The 19,976-nt window shown below is 42.5% G+C and overlaps 1 protein-coding gene across 1 annotated transcript in view; it reads left to right on the top strand.

The window, feature by feature from the left end:
* Positions 1-9,347: 9,347 nt before the first annotated feature.
* Positions 9,348-19,976, top strand: part of L3MBTL4 (L3MBTL histone methyl-lysine binding protein 4) — a 297,887-nt gene continuing 287,258 nt past the window's right edge. The window contains exons 1-3 of the mRNA XM_024763900.1: positions 9,348-9,404; positions 10,354-10,433; positions 10,781-10,883. Coding sequence (XP_024619668.1) covers positions 10,812-10,883 — 72 coding nt within the window. The 5' untranslated portion in view covers positions 9,348-9,404; positions 10,354-10,433; positions 10,781-10,811. The remainder of the gene's footprint in view (positions 9,405-10,353; positions 10,434-10,780; positions 10,884-19,976) is intronic.

Here is a 19,976-nt window from a genome sequence, read left to right as displayed (position 1 = left end):
CTTCTTATATTGGATCACTAAAGTACACCATTTCAAATGACTAAAGAAATATCCTTAACATTTTATAGGTACAAAACAACAAGTTTTATAACTTTTGAAGCATAACAGAAAAAAGATACACGAAGCCAACATCCAACTTAATGAGAACATTACGATACTCTTTGTTTTCCTGTCTAACTGCTGTGCTGAATTTTATGTTTATCATTTCTTTGCTTCTTCAAAATAATTTCCCACTTAAGACTATATCTCTAAGGCACATATTGAGTGCTTATGCATAGTTTTCTGTTTTAAAAATGTAAACAGGCTTCTGGTTTCCTTTGTTCACTCAACATCATTGCTTATATTTTTGTTCTTATAAATGTAGTTGCTGCTGGTTAATTTTCACCATGCAATGTTATATTGTGTGACTATAACACCAGTTAGTTTTTCACATTCTCGTAGGTAGGTAGTTGGATTGTTTCCATCACCACACCCCTTCCCCTGGCCCATTAATATGGACTTGTCTCCTAATGGAGCGTAACTGCTGGAGTCCTGGGCCATGGGATTTGCTGGAACATCATCAGCTCTCAAGTTTATGCTGACTTGTATTGTTTTCCACCAGTTACTCTTGGGTGGCAGAGTGTGAGTGTTCCCAGCGCTCTGCAGCCTTGCCAGCCTCTGGTGTTGCCCGAGTTCTTGAATGGCCACGACATGGTTCTCTCCTTGTGGTTTTAGTCTTTATTTCCCTGATCACTGACAAGGTTGAACAACTTTCCATAAATTTCTGTGTGAAATACTTATTCATAGTTTTGCCCTTTTTTCCCCTGCATGATTATTATATCTGTCTGCTGTTGCTACCAAAAATACTGCCTCACAAACCTCCCCAAACTCAACATCTGAAAACAATACATACTTATTTGCACAGTAATAGATCTTTAGGTGTTTTGTGATTGGGCCGATCTAGGCTGGGCTTGCCTGGGTGGTTTATAATAGGCTCCAGGCTCGGTGTGCTGGACCGGGCTGCAGGCTGTGAGTCGGGCTCAGGCTTGCTCTACCCGTGTTCATTCTGGGGCCCGCTCTGAGGGAGCAGAGGGTAACTGGGGCACGCTGTTTTGACGGTGGATGTTGTACTGCAGTGAGGTCAGGACAGGTTGCACAAGCACATTTTAAGCCTCAGTTCATAGTGCATCTGCCAGTCGCCAGAGCAAGTTATAGACCAAGCCCAAGGCAAGTGCATTTGCTCCAAATGGAGCCATGGCAAGAGTGAGGATGTCTCACTGTGTTACAGGAGAGTCAAGAATTGAGACTGAGAAAAGTGAAGGAATGGACAAAGATATTTCATGTAAATGGTAAGCAGAACAGAACAGGGGTAGCTGTACTTACATCAGACAGAATAGACTCTCAGCCAAAAAGTGCCACGAGACAGAGAACATTATGTAATGATAGAAGGATCAATCCACCAGCAAGATATAACAATTGCAAATGCATCTGTAGCTAACTTCAGAGCACCTCAATGTGTAAAGCAAACATTAGCAGAACTGAAGGGAGACATAGGCAACAATCACAGGCACAGTAGGAGACTTCAGAACCCCACTTTCAGTAATGGATGGAAGACCTGAGAGAAGGTCAGTACGGATACAGAGGCCTTGAGCAACACTGTGGACCAAATGAACCCAACAGACAGATACAGAACCTGGTACCGGACAGCAGCAGAATGTGGGTTCTTCTCAAGTGCATATGGAACCTTTTCCGGGATAGATCACCGCTTAGTTCACAAAACAAGTCTTAACAAATTTATAATGACTGAAATCACACCAAGTATCTTTATTAGTCACAGTGGAGTGAAAGTAGAGAGCAGCAGCAGGAGGAAAATTCACAAATACGTGGAAATTGAATAACATACTCTTGAATGACCCTTGGGTCAAAGGAGAAATCTAAAAGGAAATTGGAAAATACTTTGAGACAAATGAAAGTGAGAACACGACATACCATAACTTAGAGGATACATCAAAAGCAGTACTAAGATGGAATTTATTGTGATAAATGCCTACATTAGAAAAGAAGAAAGATCTCAAAGAAACTAACTTTCAACCTAAAGGAGGTAGAAAAAGAAGAACAAACTAAGCCCAAAGTTAGCAGAAGGAAGAAAATAGCAAAGATTAGGGCAGAAATAAATACAGAAAATAGAAAAAAAAAACCCCTAAGAGTTGATTTTTTGAAAAGATAAACAATATATTGACAAATCCTTAGCTAAACTAATTAACAAGCAAAGAGGAATCTCAAAATCAGAAATGAAAGAGGTTACATTACAACTGATAATAAGGATCATAAGGGATTACAATGAACAATTATATGTCAAGACACTGGATAACCTAGGTAAATGATAAATTCCTAGAAACATCAACCTACCAAGACTAAATCATGAAGAAATAGTCTGAACAGATCCGTAACTACTGTGGAGATTGAGTCTGTAATAATAATAATAATAATAATAATAATAATAAACTCCCGGTAAAGAAAATCCCAGGACCAGATAGATGGCTTCATTGGTGAATTCTACCAAACATTTAAATAAGAATTAATGCCATTCTTTCTTAGACTTTTCCAAAAAATTGAAGAGAAGAGAATGCTTCCTTTCCCATCTGGATGCCTTTTATTTCTTTTTCTTGCCTAATTACCCTGACCTAGAACCTCCAGAAGATTGTTAAACAGAAATGGTGAGAGCAGACATCTTGGTCTTGTCCGTGATCTTAGCGGGGAAGCTTTTGGTCTTTCAGGAACGAGTATGATGTTAATTTCAGGTGTTTCATAAATGCTCTTTATCAGGTTTAGGAAGTGTCTTCTATCCCTGTTTTTCTGAATGTCATTTTTTCAATCATTAAAGGGTATTGCTTTCGTCAAAAGCTTTTTCTGTGTTAATGATGTTGCTGTGTGGTTTTGTCCTCCATTCTCTTACTATGGTATAGTACATTAATTAATTTTCTAATGTGAAGCTGGCTTTGCATTCCCGGTCACGTTGGTTCATACTTTTATATGTTGCTGGATTCAGTTTGCTAGTATTTTGTTGAAGCTTTTGAATCTATATTCATAAGGGATATTGGTCTGTAGTTTTCACTTCTTGTGATACCCTTGTCTGGTTTTGGAATCAAGATAATAGTGGTCTCATAGAATGAATCTGAAGTATTCCTTCCTATTCTCTTTATTTTGGAAGAGTCTGTGAAGAATAGGTATTAATTCTTTGAATATTTGGTGTAAGTCATCTGAGCCTGGGCTTTTTCAGATTTTCTATTTCTTCTTGAGTCAGTTTCAGTAATTTGTGTAGTTTTAGGAATTTCACCTTAAGTTACTAATTTTTTGGCATACAGTTTTCATAGTGTTCCCTTATAATCGTTTGATTTCTGTAAGATCAGTACTGATATAACCTCTCTCATTCTGGTTTTAGTAATCTGAATCTGCTCTTTTTTTTTTTTCTCCTGGTCTGTTGAGCTAAAAGTATGCCTGGCTTGTTTATCTTATTGACTACACTTTACACTTCCAAGATTTTTTAGCTTTTTCATATACAACTCTTTTTTTACTTACTCGTATTACTGCTCATAATTTCTTGTTCATTTTTAAAAATAAATTTATTTATTTATTTTTGGCTGCATTGGGTCTTCGTTGCTGCACACAGGCTTTTCTCTAGTTGCGGCGAGTGGGGCTACTCTTCATTGCGTTGTGCGGGCTTCTCATTGCGGTGGCTTCTCTTGTTGCGGAGCACGGGCTCTAGGCGCATGGGCTTCAGTAGCTGTGGCTCGTGAGCTCAGTAGTTGTGGCTCGCGGCCTCTAGAGTGCAGGCTCTTAATAATAATAATAATAATAATAATAATAATAAACTCCCGGTAAAGAAAATCCCAGGACCAGATAGATGGCTTCATTGGTGAATTCTACCAAACATTTAAATAAGAATTAATGCCATTCTTTCTTAGACTTTTCCAAAAAATTGAAGAGAAGAGAATGCTTCCTTTCCCATCTGGATGCCTTTTATTTCTTTTTCTTGCCTAATTACCCTGACCTAGAACCTCCAGAAGATTGTTAAACAGAAATGGTGAGAGCAGACATCTTGGTCTTGTCCGTGATCTTAGCGGGGAAGCTTTTGGTCTTTCAGGAAGGAGTATGATGTTAATTTCAGGTGTTTCATAAATGCTCTTTATCAGGTTTAGGAAGTGTCTTCTATTCCTGTTTTTCTGAATGTCATTTTTTCAATCATTAAAGGGTATTGCTTTCGTCAAAAGCTTTTTCTGTGTTAATGATGTTGCTGTGTGGTTTTGTCCTCCATTCTCTTACTATGGTATAGTACATTAATTAATTTTCTAATGTGAAGCTGGCTTTGCATTCCCGGTCACGTTGGTTCATACTTTTATATGTTGCTGGATTCAGTTTGCTAGTATTTTGTTGAAGCTTTTGAATCTATATTCATAAGGGATATTGGTCTGTAGTTTTCACTTCTTGTGATACCCTTGTCTGGTTTTGGAATCAAGATAATAGTGGTCTCATAGAATGAATCTGAAGTATTCCTTCCTATTCTCTTTATTTTGGAAGAGTCTGTGAAGAATAGGTATTAATTCTTTGAATATTTGGTGTAAGTCATCTGAGCCTGGGCTTTTTCAGATTTTCTATTTCTTCTTGAGTCAGTTTCAGTAATTTGTGTAGTTTTAGGAATTTCACCTTAAGTTACTAATTTTTTGGCATACAGTTTTCATAGTGTTCCCTTATAATCGTTTGATTTCTGTAAGATCAGTACTGATATAACCTGTCTCATTCTGGTTTTAGTAATCTGAATCTGCTCTTTTTTTTTTTTCTTCCTGGTCTGTTGAGCTAAAAGTATGCCTGGCTTGTTTATCTTATTGACTACACTTTACACTTCCAAGATTTTTTAGCTTTTTCATATACAACTCTTTTTTTACTTACTCGTATTACTGCTCATAATTTCTTGTTCATTTTTAAAAATAAATTTATTTATTTATTTTTGGCTGCATTGGGTCTTCGTTGCTGCACACAGGCTTTTCTCTAGTTGCGGCGAGTGGGGCTACTCTTCATTGCGTTGTGCGGGCTTCTCATTGCGGTGGCTTCTCTTGTTGCGGAGCACGGGCTCTAGGCGCATGGGCTTCAGTAGCTGTGGCTCGTGAGCTCAGTAGTTGTGGCTCGCGGCCTCTAGAGTGCAGGCTCAGTAGTTGTGGCGCACGGGCTTAGTTGCTTCATGGCATGTGGGATCTTCCCGGACCAGGGATCGAACCCATGTCTCCTGCACTGGCAGGCAGATTCTTAACCACTGAGCCACGAGGGAAGCCCTTCTTGTTCATTTTTAAAGTTTTTCCTTTGTGTATCTTTTTGAGCATCTTAAGCTTATTTATTTAAAAATATTCACCAGTATTTTCTATTATATAAATTTCATCAGGACTGAATTCTTCTCCCAGTGGCTGATTTTATTGACTGTCCTTCTTAGCATTTGATTTCTTTATGTGTTTGTGCATTGAATTTTGATTTGCAGGCACACTGTGGGTGGGAGGACTTTGTTTTCTCACTGATATGGGCCTCCTGTCCCCTGGCTTTTTGGCTGTGAGTGTGCCTTAGCCTGGTTCCCCGGAGCCCACTTCCTGGTCGGGACTAGCGTTTGCTTTTCCTGCATCTGAGACCCAGAATGTGTGTCAGAAGCTCCGTTTGCTCCCGTGCGAGACCGGCAGAGCCTCCTGTTGCCTCTTGGCTTCAAGGACAAGCCTGGTTCCAGCACCTTCACCTGTTGACCCTGTCGGTTCCCTCTCCCTCAGGGGGCTGGACTTCTGGCCTGTCCGTTCTCTCTTGCTCTGGAGCCCTGAGCCCAGGAGACTTAGGCCTTAGCCTTGCTGGCCACTTAGTTTCTCATTTGCTGCTGGTTTACACAGAAGGTTAACTGGTGTGTATTTTAATGGCTTTGTTCTTTGTTTGGAGCCAAGAGATATCTCAAAGCAACGATGTACAATTCCATCTTGGCAGGAAGTTCTCAAGAGGGAATTTTTAGAAACTTAGTTGGTTCAAGTATGGAGACCTCAGTATGGAAGAAACCTCTTAAGAGATACTGTCTTATAAACAGGTAAAGTGTGTGTGTATATTAGCCACCAGGTACTTTTGAATGGAGTGTAAATTGTTAAATATTGTTCTAGGAAGAATTCAGACAGGTAGACCTTAAAATAGACTTACCAGACTTATTACTGTGCTAATGTTCTCTGGGACCTTTATCTTTGGTACTGCTGCTGTAATTGTGTGTGTGTGTGGGGGGGGAGAGAGACACACACAGACAGACATGCAAGGAAAGGGAATATGTTTTTCATTATCTGATTTTGTTATAGCTGCACTGGTGACAGAAAGAATTCAAATTTGAAGATACATCTAGTAAAGTACCTGTTTATAATATTTTGTGTTCGGGTAACCCTGTGTGATAACCCTTTGGACCCTGAATCTTGGGACGTCTCGTGCTGTGATCATAAGGCATTGTGCAAGACAAATGAGTGCACAATTAATACACCATTACTGTTAATCCATGAAGACTGCAACATAGATAATAAAGGTAATTTTTTTTTAAACTATGAGAGTAGGTGGCTGCCCTGATGTAAGGAAAGAGACAATACAAGTCAACTGTGGACACATGCTCTGTGAGGAACTTTCATATCCATTTCTTACTTAGATCCTCGTAGCGGCAGGAGCTTGGCTGGTGCACCTGAGTGGTTACGGCTCAGATCACTAAGTTTACACAACAGTTGTAAAAGTGTAGCATAGTCAGGTGTTGAAATGAGTGGCTCTAGGATTGTACTGGCTACTTGTTTGTCGTGCAGCTGTGGGCAGTGTTTCCTCATCTGTGAAATGGAGGTGATAATGGTTTTTAAAAATGTTGCCGTCCTAAGAGTTAATGAATAAGAATGGACTGAAAGTCTACCTGTAGAGGAGCTCCGGCCGTGCCTGGTGTATGTGGGTGCTCAGGTCACGTTAGCTGTTACTGTCAATACAGTCAAAGGGGAGCAGCAATTCATGCACAAGCTGTCGCAGTGCATTCAGTTGTAATTACTTAATTTATTCAAACACCCACTACTATGCGTTATTGGCATTGAGTATCAACTGGGTGAATACATTTTAGCCTGGTTACATCTTTGGAATGGTGGGAAATCAGTGCAGTCGTTGGATATTTGTATGGGATATTTGGGTGCTAAATTCACTTTAAATTCTATGCAGCGTCCTGGAAGCAGCTGAAATGTGACCCCATAGTATGTTTTCTGATCTGTGTTGGACCTTCTCCCCCTCTGGGAGCACCACGTGAATTGCCCGTTCATAATTCTTTAAAGGCATGCATTATATTTCTTGTTAATTTATGTGTGTTTCTTATCCATACAGTGACCATACGATTTCCTGTTTAATTGGGAACATTTTGGGGAGTGAAAGGCAATGCTGTTAATAGTTCTGCCAGAATGGGAGGCATGAGTCAGAACTATGCTGGGTTATCCAGGGCGCATGGCTACTGTGCTTCTCTTCCCCTCTACAATGTCTGAAGCATCTTCCTTAGATTCTGCAAAGTACCTGTGACTGCCCTGATGATAGTAGGTGATCAGTTACCAAATAGCAACTGGACATAGGCGGACTGTGCATTATTTTTGTTGTTTGTAGGCTCCTTTAATTTGAAGCATTAAAACCGTGTGCCTTCTAAATAAAAATCTAATTTGTCTGCTTAATTAGGAAGTCAGTAAGACAGGTGTTTGGCCATGTGCAGACAGAAAATTCTATGAACCATGAGGGAAATCGAAATGATTAAGAGGATTAACTTGAAAAATCCGTGCACTATTTCCACATTCTTCATAGAAATACAAATCAGTTCTCTGTACTCATCTGTCTTTTTGTTTAAATATAAAATACTATTTAGAAGTTTCCTTAATTAAAATCACTTAAAATAACCTTGTCTGTTGCAGCCAGTGCTTGGGTGCTGTCGCAGTGCCAGAGTGCACTGGGGCGCTGCTCTGCCCAGCCGCTGTCTCTGTTCACCTTCGCTTCTTCCAGACAGTACACTTCCTTACTCTGTTTTAGAGTCTGACATTATTCTTCCTTGGCTCTAAAATTTTTTTATTTCTTCAAAGCTCAGCAAGGAGGCATGCGGCTGACGTGACATTTGGGGCCCCCCTGGGGGTAGGCCACGTATCATGGGAAATCAGAGTAATCCGTATATTTTGATACTGTGCCAAGGACTCAGGTTCAGTTTATGTCAGGCGTTCTGTTCGGTTGCTTAGAATACGTCCTGTGAACTGACGGTGAAGGGACCACCTCAGACCTCCCTCCCTCCCTGTCTGTCTGTGTGTCAGCGTCTCCCACCTGCCTGTCTGTCTGTCGATCCATCCATTATCTCTCATCTATCTACGAATCATTCATCTCCTTTGTATTGTATTTGATGGAATTTGTATTTGATTCCTTTTTTTTTTTTTTGCCTGGCAGCAAAATCTTTTATGGGCTGTTAGGTACCTTTTATATTTTGCTTTATTATTTCTAAGTGTAAAGGGAATTTAATTATTACTAAATTGTATTTTGAAACTTCTCCTCAGCATAAACATTTTCCATTTCCCCCCCAATACATGATAATATAAATTCAGGCTTTCTTGCTTTTTTAAACCAATCAGAGTTACTGAGACAATTAAGCAGGTATTAGCAAGATGGATCACTTTGACTGTGAGGAGAAAATCCTCAGTAGCCAGACGATTTCAGTTTGATAAGCCATGGGGTATTATTAGTCATGTGCAAGCCAGCCTTGGCCGTGCTTGTCTTGTGCAGGAATACTTTGCTACAGGCATCAAGTCTAAACTGTTCATTTGCATAGACGTTCGGGGTATTACCCGGAGCTAGGCGTGATGAATTGTGTTTACATCCTACAAAATGAATGCAGTGTTACTGAATTTAGCAGGAAAATGCCTGTCTTAAGGACATGAATATTATCTGACTAAAAGCAAACGGATATGCGGAAGTGTTTTTTGTTTGTTTGTGGTTTTTTTTTTTGTTTGTTTTGTTTTGGTATACGGAGGAGAAAGAGAAGGGAGTTACGGAGTTTGAGAACATGCTCACCCCAGTCATACAGCATTCTAACAGGGGTATCGTATGGTCGAGAACTAATATCCACTGGACTCAAGGCTTCTCTGTGATTCAGAGATGTGCGTATGCAGTTCAGGGCAGGTTGAGAGTCTGCTGGGAGGTGGCACCGTGGAGAGTGGAAAGTAGGGATCAGGCATCCACAGACCTGGTCATCAGGATGCCTACAGCCTCGAAAGGGGAGACACATCTGAAAATGAAAAACATGACATGTTAAGTGTTGAATACTGTGGCAGGGGCAAGGACAGGTATGCTGCATGTGAGGAGAGACGCATCTGGTCTGTTGGAGGCAGGAGGTGAGCGAGGAAGGCTTTTCTCAGGGATGGGAAGTCTTTTCAGTGGAGTCGTGCAGCATGAGTGAGAGTTAGAGAGGTTGACAAAGGAGGGGCGGTTCTGAGGTTGAGGGACCAGCAAAAGTGTGGGGCTGCGAAGCCACGGGCACATCATGTTCCAGCGGACGTCGTGGGGCACGAGACCGGAGGGGGTCAGAGTTAGGAGTGGAGGGGGAAGACGGATTCCAGACACTCTGAGTAGACTAAACACCCACCAAAGCTGGTGAGAGTGTGGGCTGGGATGGAAAGGCTGAAGCGATGGCAACAGCTCCTCCATCTCTGGCAATGTCAGGGCTGCCATTAGCCCAAAAGGGGTCTCTTTGTTTGAATTAGAAAAAGGTACATTTTCTTCCTGGCGGATGGAAAGCCTGTGGCAGGAGGAATGGCGTGTGTGCAGAGCCCAGGGTGGGTTTCAGCTTCCACTGGCCCCTTGGCTCGGTGCTCTTGTGCAGTGCACAGTCTGAGCAACTGTAAGGGGTGGATGTGGCCACTTGCATCAATAGTGCAAATATGGAGAGCAAGTGGAACTGGGTGGCCGTGAGAGGGGCAGTGACATGCTCAGTGGTGAATGTGCTGTTTGTAGTTTTTAGGGTCACTGTACAGGGGGACATATCAAATAGGAAGTTGGATATGTGATTCTAAAACACTGGGGAGTACAGGTGATTTGAGTCCATTGAACTTTTAAAAACTTACAGGTAAATTGTAGTTAAAATTATTCAAAGAGAATGACCTTCTGAATTATAGCTCCAGTGGGACTTATATAATACTAGTGGTTGGTTCTCCAGTGTGGTTAATCGCTCTATCAAAAAAACTAATTCCAAGAAACTTATTAAAGAATGCCTACTACTTACTGATGTACCAAAGGATGGTCATGATAAATTGGATTGGTGAAAAGTTTTCTTCTCTGTTGCAGATTGCCCTGCTACGCCTTGTGTGACTAGGACCTCATACCTAGAACACCTCTGCCTTGACACTTGTGGAGACTCAGACCATGTGAGTATAGAAGCCGTATAGGAAAATTGCAGTGAATCCTAACTGGTTAGTTCAGCTAAGCAAAACCAAAATTTCGTGAGAGGGAGGACCAAAGGAATAATATCTATTTTTTGTGACACGTATTCTAGATGAGGTGGAAAACTTATCTCTTTTCCCCATTAATTTAGTATTGTACTAGGGGCTATAAAATCAACAGTGAAATTTTTGTGTCAGCTTATTTATCAGGGTATTGATGGCAACCAATTATAAGAGGTATAATTGAAAGCATGGTTATTTTTGTTTGTTTGTTTTTGTAATTCTAAAGGAGAAAAAAACCCCATCACTCTTTCTGTGGCACTATTTTGCAGAAAAACACTGCTAAGGAGTGCTGAAGTGGCAATGAAACAGCCCAACAGGAAGAGGAAGCTCAGTATGGATTCCAAGGAGCGTTTGCATCAGGATGGATGCTTGGTAAGTTGTCGGTTCCTGGGCCCTTCCTGCAGTTTGTGCTCATTGTGGGAATTCACAGTGTAATTGTACATCTGCTACAGTGGCAGCAGAGGTGTTTTTTTCAGTCGCTCAAAACCGGTTGCTTCTGGTTGAGTTTGATGTAGAGTGGTATAGAATATATGTGTCATTGACTCTGGTACATTTTAGAAGGTAATCTTGGGAATTCCCTGGCGGTCCAGTGGTTAGGACTTGGTGCTTTCACTGCCGAGGGCCCGGGTTCAATCCCTGGCCGGGGAACTAAGATCCCATAAGTCACGCCGTGCAGCCGAAAAAAATGATAATCTTCATATTAAAGGTGAAAGGAGGCCTTTTCTTTTAAAAAGATGGAGGTAATTGATGATTATCAAGTAAGGGACAGAGTTTGTGAACTAACTGTAGGGGTTGTGTTTGTCAGGGCTCTCCAGAGGATCAGAACCAATAAGAGTAGTTGACAGCCCTGTCACAATCTCTGTCCCTACTTGATAATGATGAATTATATGTATATTTGTAGAGAGAGATGTATTTTAAGGAATTTTAAAAGATAAATTTATTTATTTTGATTTATTTATTACTTTTGGTCATGTTGGGCCTTTGTTGCTGCGCACGGGCTTTCTCTAGCTGCGGCGACCAGGGGCCACTCCTTGTTGCGGTGCGTGGCCATCTCATTGTGGTGGCTTCACTTGTTGCAGAGCACAGGCTCTAGAGCGCACGGGCTTCAGTAGATGTGGCGCGTGGGCTCAGTAGTTGTGGCTCACAGGCTTAGTTGCTCTGCGGCATGTGGGATCCCCCAGGAACAGGGCTCGAACCATGTCCCCTGCACTGGCAGGCTGACTCTCAATCACTGTGCCACCAGGGAAGCCCTATTTTAAGGAATTGACTCATGCAGTGATGGGGACTGACTAGTGGCAGTCTGGAGACCCAGAAAAGAGTTGATGTTACAGTCTTGAGTCCAAAGGCCATCTGGAGGCAGATTCCCTGTTCTTCAGGGGAAGGTCAGTCTTTTTTCTTGTAGGGCCTTCAGCTGATTGGATGAGGTCCACCTCACCGTGGAGTGTAACCTGCTTTTCTCAGATTCTACTGTTTAAATGTTAATTACATCTGAAAAATATGTCACAGTAACATCTTGACAACTAGAGGGCATACATTGCATCATGCCTCTAGTTTTCTGTGCTGTTTCCTTATGACAACTTCTTGTACTCCTACAAATGTCAGGGTGGGCAGAAGTGACCAGGAGACCTCCTCCGTGGTGATGGTTTTGGGGATGGTAGGCCATTAGAGCATTCTCAGGGGCTCTCGTCATTTATTTGGGTGTGGGTTTTGGTGTCTTCATGTGGGTTGTAGTTGTGCATTTACACATTATGCAGTGGTGAAGTGACACAGTGTCATACTTACATTCTTTGGTTCGATGCCAGGTTGGTGTGACTCCATGACCTCCAGGCATTAAATGAGAAGTGTCCAGCGATGATCTGGTCTGAGGCTGGTTTTAAGATGTTACATATAGGCCCGCGTCAAGCTAGAGAGCTGTTTCCTCAGCCTCAGCGCCACTGGGAAGGGGAGTGGTTAACGTGGGGGCTGAGGTCCTGTTCCCCTTGAGGTCCAGACGGGACCGGTACCGTGAGCGCCGAGTGGTCTAAGTGTATCCCAGAGAACTAGCTGTCTACGAGGTTGCTTGGATCAGACTTGGGAAGGCCTGCACCTGTCTTGAGTTATGTGAGGATGCTGTTCTTCTCAGCATTTTAGGTTTGCTGTGTCATGTCTTCTGAGGAGAATAGGGTACTTGATGTGTTTAAAGTTATTCTTGGACAGTGGTTCTCCTGCTGTGGTCTCTGGACCAGCAGTGTCAGCATTGCCTGGGAGTTTGTTAGAAATGTGGCTTCTTTGGTCCCACTGTAGACCTGCTGACCAGATGCTCTGGGGGTGGGGTTCAGTGGTCTGTATTTTACCAAGCCCTCCAGGCAGTTCTGATACACGGCCATATTTGAGAAACATTGTCCCAGGGAAAAAGTTGGACACATCTTACCTGCTAATCGTGCTAGAGCTAATCAATATTGTCTGCTGCATATTTTAAAAATATTTTAGTGTAAAATTTGAGACCACTTCTCCTATCTAAATATATTTTCTACTTTTTCTCAGTATCATTTCCCTTTAAGCTGCTAAAATTGTTACTGCCCCGTCTTAGTTCTTGTTACCTTGCCCTTCAACATGAATATTTAACCTGCTATCTCAACTGTATTGGCACAAATCCCAGTTTTCTCCTAAAGCCCAACTTGGTTTCCAATTTAATGCGGGTGCTTTTACCATTATTTCCATCCCGCACTGGGGTTATTGGTTTTGTGAACCCCAGGGGTGCTCAGCACTTACTACTCAGGTGCTGTTTGAGCTTGGCACCTTGCATAGCTGGATTTCCGAAAATATCTGTTGAATGATGTTCCTGGTGTTTAATAACATCTCCATGCAAATGGACTTCTTTGATCAATAGTAAGAAAATGATATTTCCGAGGGCCATATTACTCATCTGAGGTCTGAGGTGTTTAGAACATAAAATTATTTTAAAGGATATTCACAGAAGATCAGGGGAAAGATGTGCATTTGGGGTGAATTCCACATTGCCATGTCCGTTTGGGGCTCATTGCTAGTGTCCATTTTCATTCGTTAAGTTGAATGGTTTAATTCACAAAGCAGGGTCACATCTGTGGCTGCATTCACCGTGGAGGGAAAGGGGTTCAGTCACTGAAATCATGTTTGAATTTTGCTTGAAATATCAATAACATCCTTTACTTTCTATGTTACCCTTCTTGTTTTAAAGTGACATTTCCAGCCAGCCAAGCAAAATAGCATTGGCAGGTTAAGAACATAAAACATCAAACTAATGACAGTTGGGTGCTTTCTAAACATCTGCTTTTGAGACAGTAATGTCAGGAGATGTAATAATTTTTAGATGCTGATATTAATATCTGTCAATGAATGTCTTCCTAGACTAATATTTCAATGTAGAATTTCAAAATATTTATTTATATTTTTCAGTATGCAGACACATGGTTAAAAAAGACCACGTGGGACAGACAGGTATTGAAATAAGAAGTAAATTCTTTACTGAGTAAATTCTCCCCACACCTGCTAAACTACCCCAGTCTTTTCATAAAGGTGTGACCACTGTTTACACTTTCTTGTGTATCTATATAGGGATCAACAAACAAAACAAAAAAACAAAAAGGAAAGCTAAGAAACCCAAATCCTTTATGCATGTACACATATATACATAATACATACATATGCATAGCCCAGATGGGCTTACACTCTGGCTATCATCCTGTACTTTGCGTTTTTGCACTTAAGCATGTATATCTTGGAGATACAAATCTCATTGTTTTCAGTGGCGCATCGTATTCCACTCTGTGAATGTACCATAACTTATTGAAACAGTGCCCTGCTGTAAACATTTAGGTGATTTTTATTTTTTGTCTTTACGCACCAAGTTACATCCAGTGTTCTTATTCATATATCTTGGTATACTTTTGCAATTGACTCACAGGCAAAATCTCACCAGTAGAATCTTGTCCTAAAAAGTTCGTGCCTATAAACTTTTGATTCGCCTTTCACGTCGTCCTGCAAAGAGGGCGCCCCAGGTTACACTCTGACACCACCCGTGACGGTGCCTCCACTCCTTAGGCTCCATCTCACGTCTTACGTCCCGTGTGCTCAGTTCTGCCGTGTGGATGACTTGCCTGCTGGTCTGGTAGGTGGTGCTGCCGCAGACTTGAAGAGAGGGCTTCCACCGCCCCTGGGGCTCCTTCTCACATCATGCTTTTCACAACATCCCACACAGAGATGAGTGTCACGCGGGTGCCTTGGTAGCCTTGGCCACCCCCCACCCCTAGGACTGCTGGCAAAGTGTGGCCACATGGTAACTGGGGAAGCGAAGCATCGTTTTCAGCGTGGTTTCATGGATGTTTGGTGTGTACGTGGGTGTTCTGGGGATAAAACCCCAAACCATATGTAGGCTGTACAGTTTCAAATTCCCTTCATAAAAATTTTCTCAGATGAAAAAAGGAGATTTTGTTTGACTATACAAGAATAAAGTACATGTTATCTAGTTGTGTATATAAAATACCTGAAGCTGAATAAATGTTAGTGCCCATTCTTCCTCTCCCTCTGCAGCTCTTAAAAATCTGTGAACCTGTACCTAATTCATGAGTTATGAACTTTGAGAAATAGGAATATGAGGCATTATTTATTCTTAAGCATCTTAGAGTATTGCTGAATAAAAGAGAACTAACTTAGGCCGAGTAATGCAGTGTGACTAAGATCTAAGGTTCATGTAGCCTTCAGAGAAAGGTAGGATCACTGGGGGCAGAGTGGGACCTTGAAGGATGAAGAATATCTAAGATGTCCATCTTTAATGCTTTATTTAGTTTATTTAAAAATAAAAATATCTAATGCACATGTAATGCTGTTATAACACATGGCTCTTAAATACAACCTGGCAAAATGCAAAATGAGGGAATACAAATTATTTACTTAAAACCTGGGTGTTCGGTAGGCAGCTAACCTTGAGAGAGAAGGAAGTTGAAGGGTCATAGCAGGGACTGTCTGACCAAGGAAGCAGCAGGAGCCTGGGTAGGGGACTGGAAGCAGATGCGACGACCTGTGTGACATCTGGCGGGATTATAGTGGCTGTAATGACTTTTCTGACTGAGCAGTTTTGTAGGGTGAGTGCTGGGATGGCGAGTCAGGGTATTTGGATTTCGGTCTTTGGCTGTGGTGGTAAGTAGCTCTGTGACCAAGGATAAGCCCTTCGCCAGGCTGACGCTCAGTTTCTTTGTCTCTAGAACAAAAGTCTTGGATTAGAAGATTTTTAAGGGCCTTTTAATTTCAATAAGTCTAAGTTTTGGTACACAGTGAGATAGTAAGGTGAGTGGGGTGCATGTGGGTGGCCAAGTTCAGACGGTCTTGATGTTGGGGCCACTGGACTTGACATACCGACGGGAGGGAGCCCGGGTTGGCTGCAGCTGGGGTGGAGTGCAGGGCAGTCTTTTTCTTATAATATCCTTAAGTAGACATCGAAAAAATGTTTAGGGTAGGATTATTTCATTGTCTTATTTTTTCAGTAGTATCTGACTTTTTAAATCCTTTTGTTGCCCCACGCACAACTGATAGCAGCTTGTATCAGCGAGTAGAATCCATTTATATGTGGAGGAACTGCAGAAAGGAGATGTTAATAAAAGTGTTTTAGATGTTTTCCCCTTTTTTGGGGTATAAATCTTAACAAATACTGTTTGAAAATATACCTGAGTTTTTGTTTTTATTCACATTTAGCCAGGTAAATGGATCGAGACGATTGCCATTGAAAAGGATAGTCTGTGATTCACATTTCCCAAGAAAGAGGTGGGGGCACATCACACCAGACAGGGCCCTGTGGGGAAGCACCAGAGTCGGTCGGGGGGCAGCAGGGGCGAGGGGAAAACAGGGGCAGGAGCCTTTATTGTGGTTTTCTCGGAAATGAATGGGGAAGGCAAGGTGAGCAGGCTAAGCAGGTTCAGGATTGGCTAGTTTGGATCATTTTGGTGGTCTCTGGCTACCGGGCTGTCTCTGATCGTCCAGTTCCTGGCCCAGGGTTGGCTTAGGGCAAGTGGATAGTGTCCCAGACTGCAGGAGCTGGTAAGGAAAGGGGAGTGGACTCAGGAGGCATGACCCCAGGCTAGTTGTTTGCTGTCTCCAGGAATTGGTGCACACTGAGAGGGACAGTCCCTCCCCAGTCCACAAGGCCCCCAAATGTCAGTCACAAAATACAGAAAATAAAAATCGTGATGAGTACAATTACGAAAGAGAGATTCCATTCGGGGTATTTGAACAAGATGAGGGCATTTGCCTCTGTGTCTGCATCACAATTCCAGTACAGCAATGGGAAACCATCCCGTCCTGTATTTTTATCTGAAAGGTTAATTTCAGTTATCTTCAGTTTGCGTCCCACGTGGGATCAGAGCAAAAGAGAATTTTGAAAAGTAGACTTGACCACAGCAGGTGAAATTCAAATAGTAGTTTATTACTGGAGATACTGTATAGGATTTTAGTGTTTTCTATAGTTCCAGAAACCAGTAGGCATCACCCTTCATTCTTGTGGAAGAGGAGCAGCAGGGTGCTTGAACGTCCTGTGCTCAAGGACCTGACAGTGCGCGAAAGGAAGGGGTGTCATCTGATGGTTCCACGGTGATGACCTGAAGTTGCCAAACACAAATCAGTGGGTTAAAACCCTTTTGCTTTGCTTCCTTGATTGGAATTCTCAGACCTGGAACAGTAGGCACTGATTAATTAGAAAACATGACTGTAACGTGTAGTAAAAGTATATGACGCATCCAGGGCCATCAGGAAGGAACAGAATGTCAAGCCTTTTTGGTTATTTTCCCAGCTCATAATCCTCTCTTCCAGAACGATGGATTTGAGTTGGCTAATGGAAATGTACCACAGCAAAGACTTATTTTATGTTCCTTAAACTATTATCTCCCCTTTTTCAGAGCAGTGTTCTTTTTTTTTTCTTAGAGCTTTATTTTCGGTTTTCAGAACTAAAATTTGAAACCTGAGAAGGCATAGTAATGGTTTTGTTTTTCTCAATTCATCCTGATTTCCTGAAGTGTTCTGTTTGAAAGGATAAGGAAAAGTGCTCATTTTTCCTTTTTTAAAAAGATTAACTCTATTCATTAATAGCAGTGTGGATTTACTACCTTTAGGAAATAATTAATTAACCCAGACAGACTCAAAGAATGTTAAAGCTAGCAGGAGCTTTGGAGAACATTTAGTCCAATCCCCTTATTTTACAGACAAAAGAAATCAGATCCAGGGAATACGTGTCATTTGTTCCCAGTTACCTAGCTCTTTGGGTAACTAGGTGGGGTTGGGATTTGGCCTTAGGTTACCTGACCCCCAATTCAGCATTTTTTTTCTGCCCTATTATATGATATTAAATCATTTTTTGTTTGCAAAAAAAATGTCCTAAAAATGAGGTCAGTATATCGTAAGAGAAATGTAAATTTATTCTGTAATACGAAATCATGATCTTTCATGTGTATGTCTACATATCTATAACCTTACTCCATCTTAAAAAACATATGGACATCAGGAGCTTGAGTAATTTAACTTTGAAGCGAAAGGTAATGTTATTTTTGTGAGGAATATGTTTTTTCTATCTAGGTAGAATTTCAGTAGCAAATAAAGAAGTGTGAACCAAACATTCTAATCCACTGACAGACAGCATATTGTACATTTCTTTTTATATTTGAATGATACAGTGATTATAGAAATGCTTCAGTAGCTGTTGTGCTCACATAGCCAACCCCGTTTCTTGTTACCATTTCAGTTTTGCAGTAGAACATTTATGAGAAGAGACCTGCCTTGTTTTGAATCACATAAATTTCCTGTGCATTGAGTGGGTAAAGAGGGATGGAGCTGGGGTGAAGAGCTGCCGTGGAAAATTAGACCTGATTCAGTTCATCATCTCACATGCAGTGGAGCAGAGGTAGATAGGATTGGGTTACTGCCTCCCCGTCTCCCCTGCCCTGTGACCGTGGACTTGCAGCGCCTTGTGTGGTCCACAGACCTTCAGCAGCGGCATCAGCTGGGGGCTTGTTGGAAACTCGTGCTCTTAGGCCCTCCCCAGACCCACGGAATCCAGATGTGCATTTTAACAGGCTTCCCAGATGATTCCCATGCATGTTAAAGTTTGAGGAGCACTGGGTTGTAGTACGTTTTGTAAGGATGCAACTGTATTACTTGCACAGAGATATATCCATGATAACTTTGGACATGAAATCTGCTAGGCACAAAAGTCCCATTCTTGAACCTTGCATTCATGCCTTCAGTCAGCAAGTATTTGTTAAGCTGGACGAGGGGCCAGGCTATGCTCTGGGGAGGAAAGATGGTTAAGACCCTGTCTGCCTTCAGGAAGCTCAGCAATGCAGATGAGACCAGTAAGAGAGAAGCTGGTCTTACAGTGTGGTAGGCCCAGTATTAGAGATTTATACAGGATATTTCCAAGCTTCAGAAGGTTACCTGACTTAGCATGGGTGAGGTGGGAAGCAGAGAAGAGGAAGTAGGATCAGAGAAAGCTTCCCGGGGGAGAAATAGGCACATGTTAGCTTTCTATTGATGATAACAAATCACCACAAGCTTAGTGGCTTATTACAACACATTGACTGTTAACCTCACACTGCCTGTAGGTCAGATGTCCAGGCATGGCTTAAATAGGTTCTCTGCTCAGGGGCTCAAAGGGTAAAATCAAACGGTTGGACTGAGTTCCTTTTGAAGCTCTGTGGCCTCTTCCAAGCTCAGATGGTTGTCGGCAAAATTCAGTTCCTTGTAGTTGTAGGACTGAGGTTCCTGCCTTCTTGCCGACTATCACGCAGAGGCCAGCCTCAGCTCCGGGGAGACCCACAGTTCCTTGCCATGTGGTCCTCTCACAACAAGGCAGCCTGCTTTTTTCAGGCCAGCCGGAGACTCTCCTCCATTCAGCTGAGGGGAGTCATATGTTGTAATGCAATCGAGGGGGTGACCATCCCATCACCTCTGCCATTTTCTGTGGTCTAGAAGCAAGTGATGAGGAGGGGACTTGGGGGTGGCTCCTTGGGGTCATCTGGGGATCCTGCCCACCGTGAGGTGATTTCCCTGGGGCTGGGAGGGAGAGCGGGACGGACAGCGTGGCCGAGGCGTGGGTCCCAGAAGCCGCAGAGTGAGTTCTGGGGACTCTGAACAGGGGATGCAAGAGCATTAGAGTGAAGATGAGGAACTAATTTTGTGCTGGCTGAGTTTCAGGAGCCTGTAGGGCATCCAGATGAAGCCGTACAGTGGACTTGGGATCTGCACGTCTGTAACTTGATGGAGGGAGACGTGGGTCCATTGGTCGTCGTGTGTGAGACTGAGTGACCTGGATGCCAGGGGCTGAGCGAGGCAGGCGGGGGGCGGGGTGGAAGCCCTGGAGAGCAGGGTGATGTCTGTGCAGGGGTGGAGGCCGGTGCAAGCGAGCTGTGTGGAGGACGGGCCCTGCACAGTGGGATGGGGAGGAGGGGACGGCGGGGACACCCAGCC

This window comes from Neophocaena asiaeorientalis, unplaced genomic scaffold (assembly GCF_003031525.2).
Source record: "Neophocaena asiaeorientalis asiaeorientalis breed wild unplaced genomic scaffold, Neophocaena_asiaeorientalis_V1.1 scaffold110, whole genome shotgun sequence".
NCBI lineage: Eukaryota > Metazoa > Chordata > Mammalia > Artiodactyla > Phocoenidae > Neophocaena > Neophocaena asiaeorientalis.
This window is presented reverse-complemented; position numbering and strand designations above follow the sequence as displayed.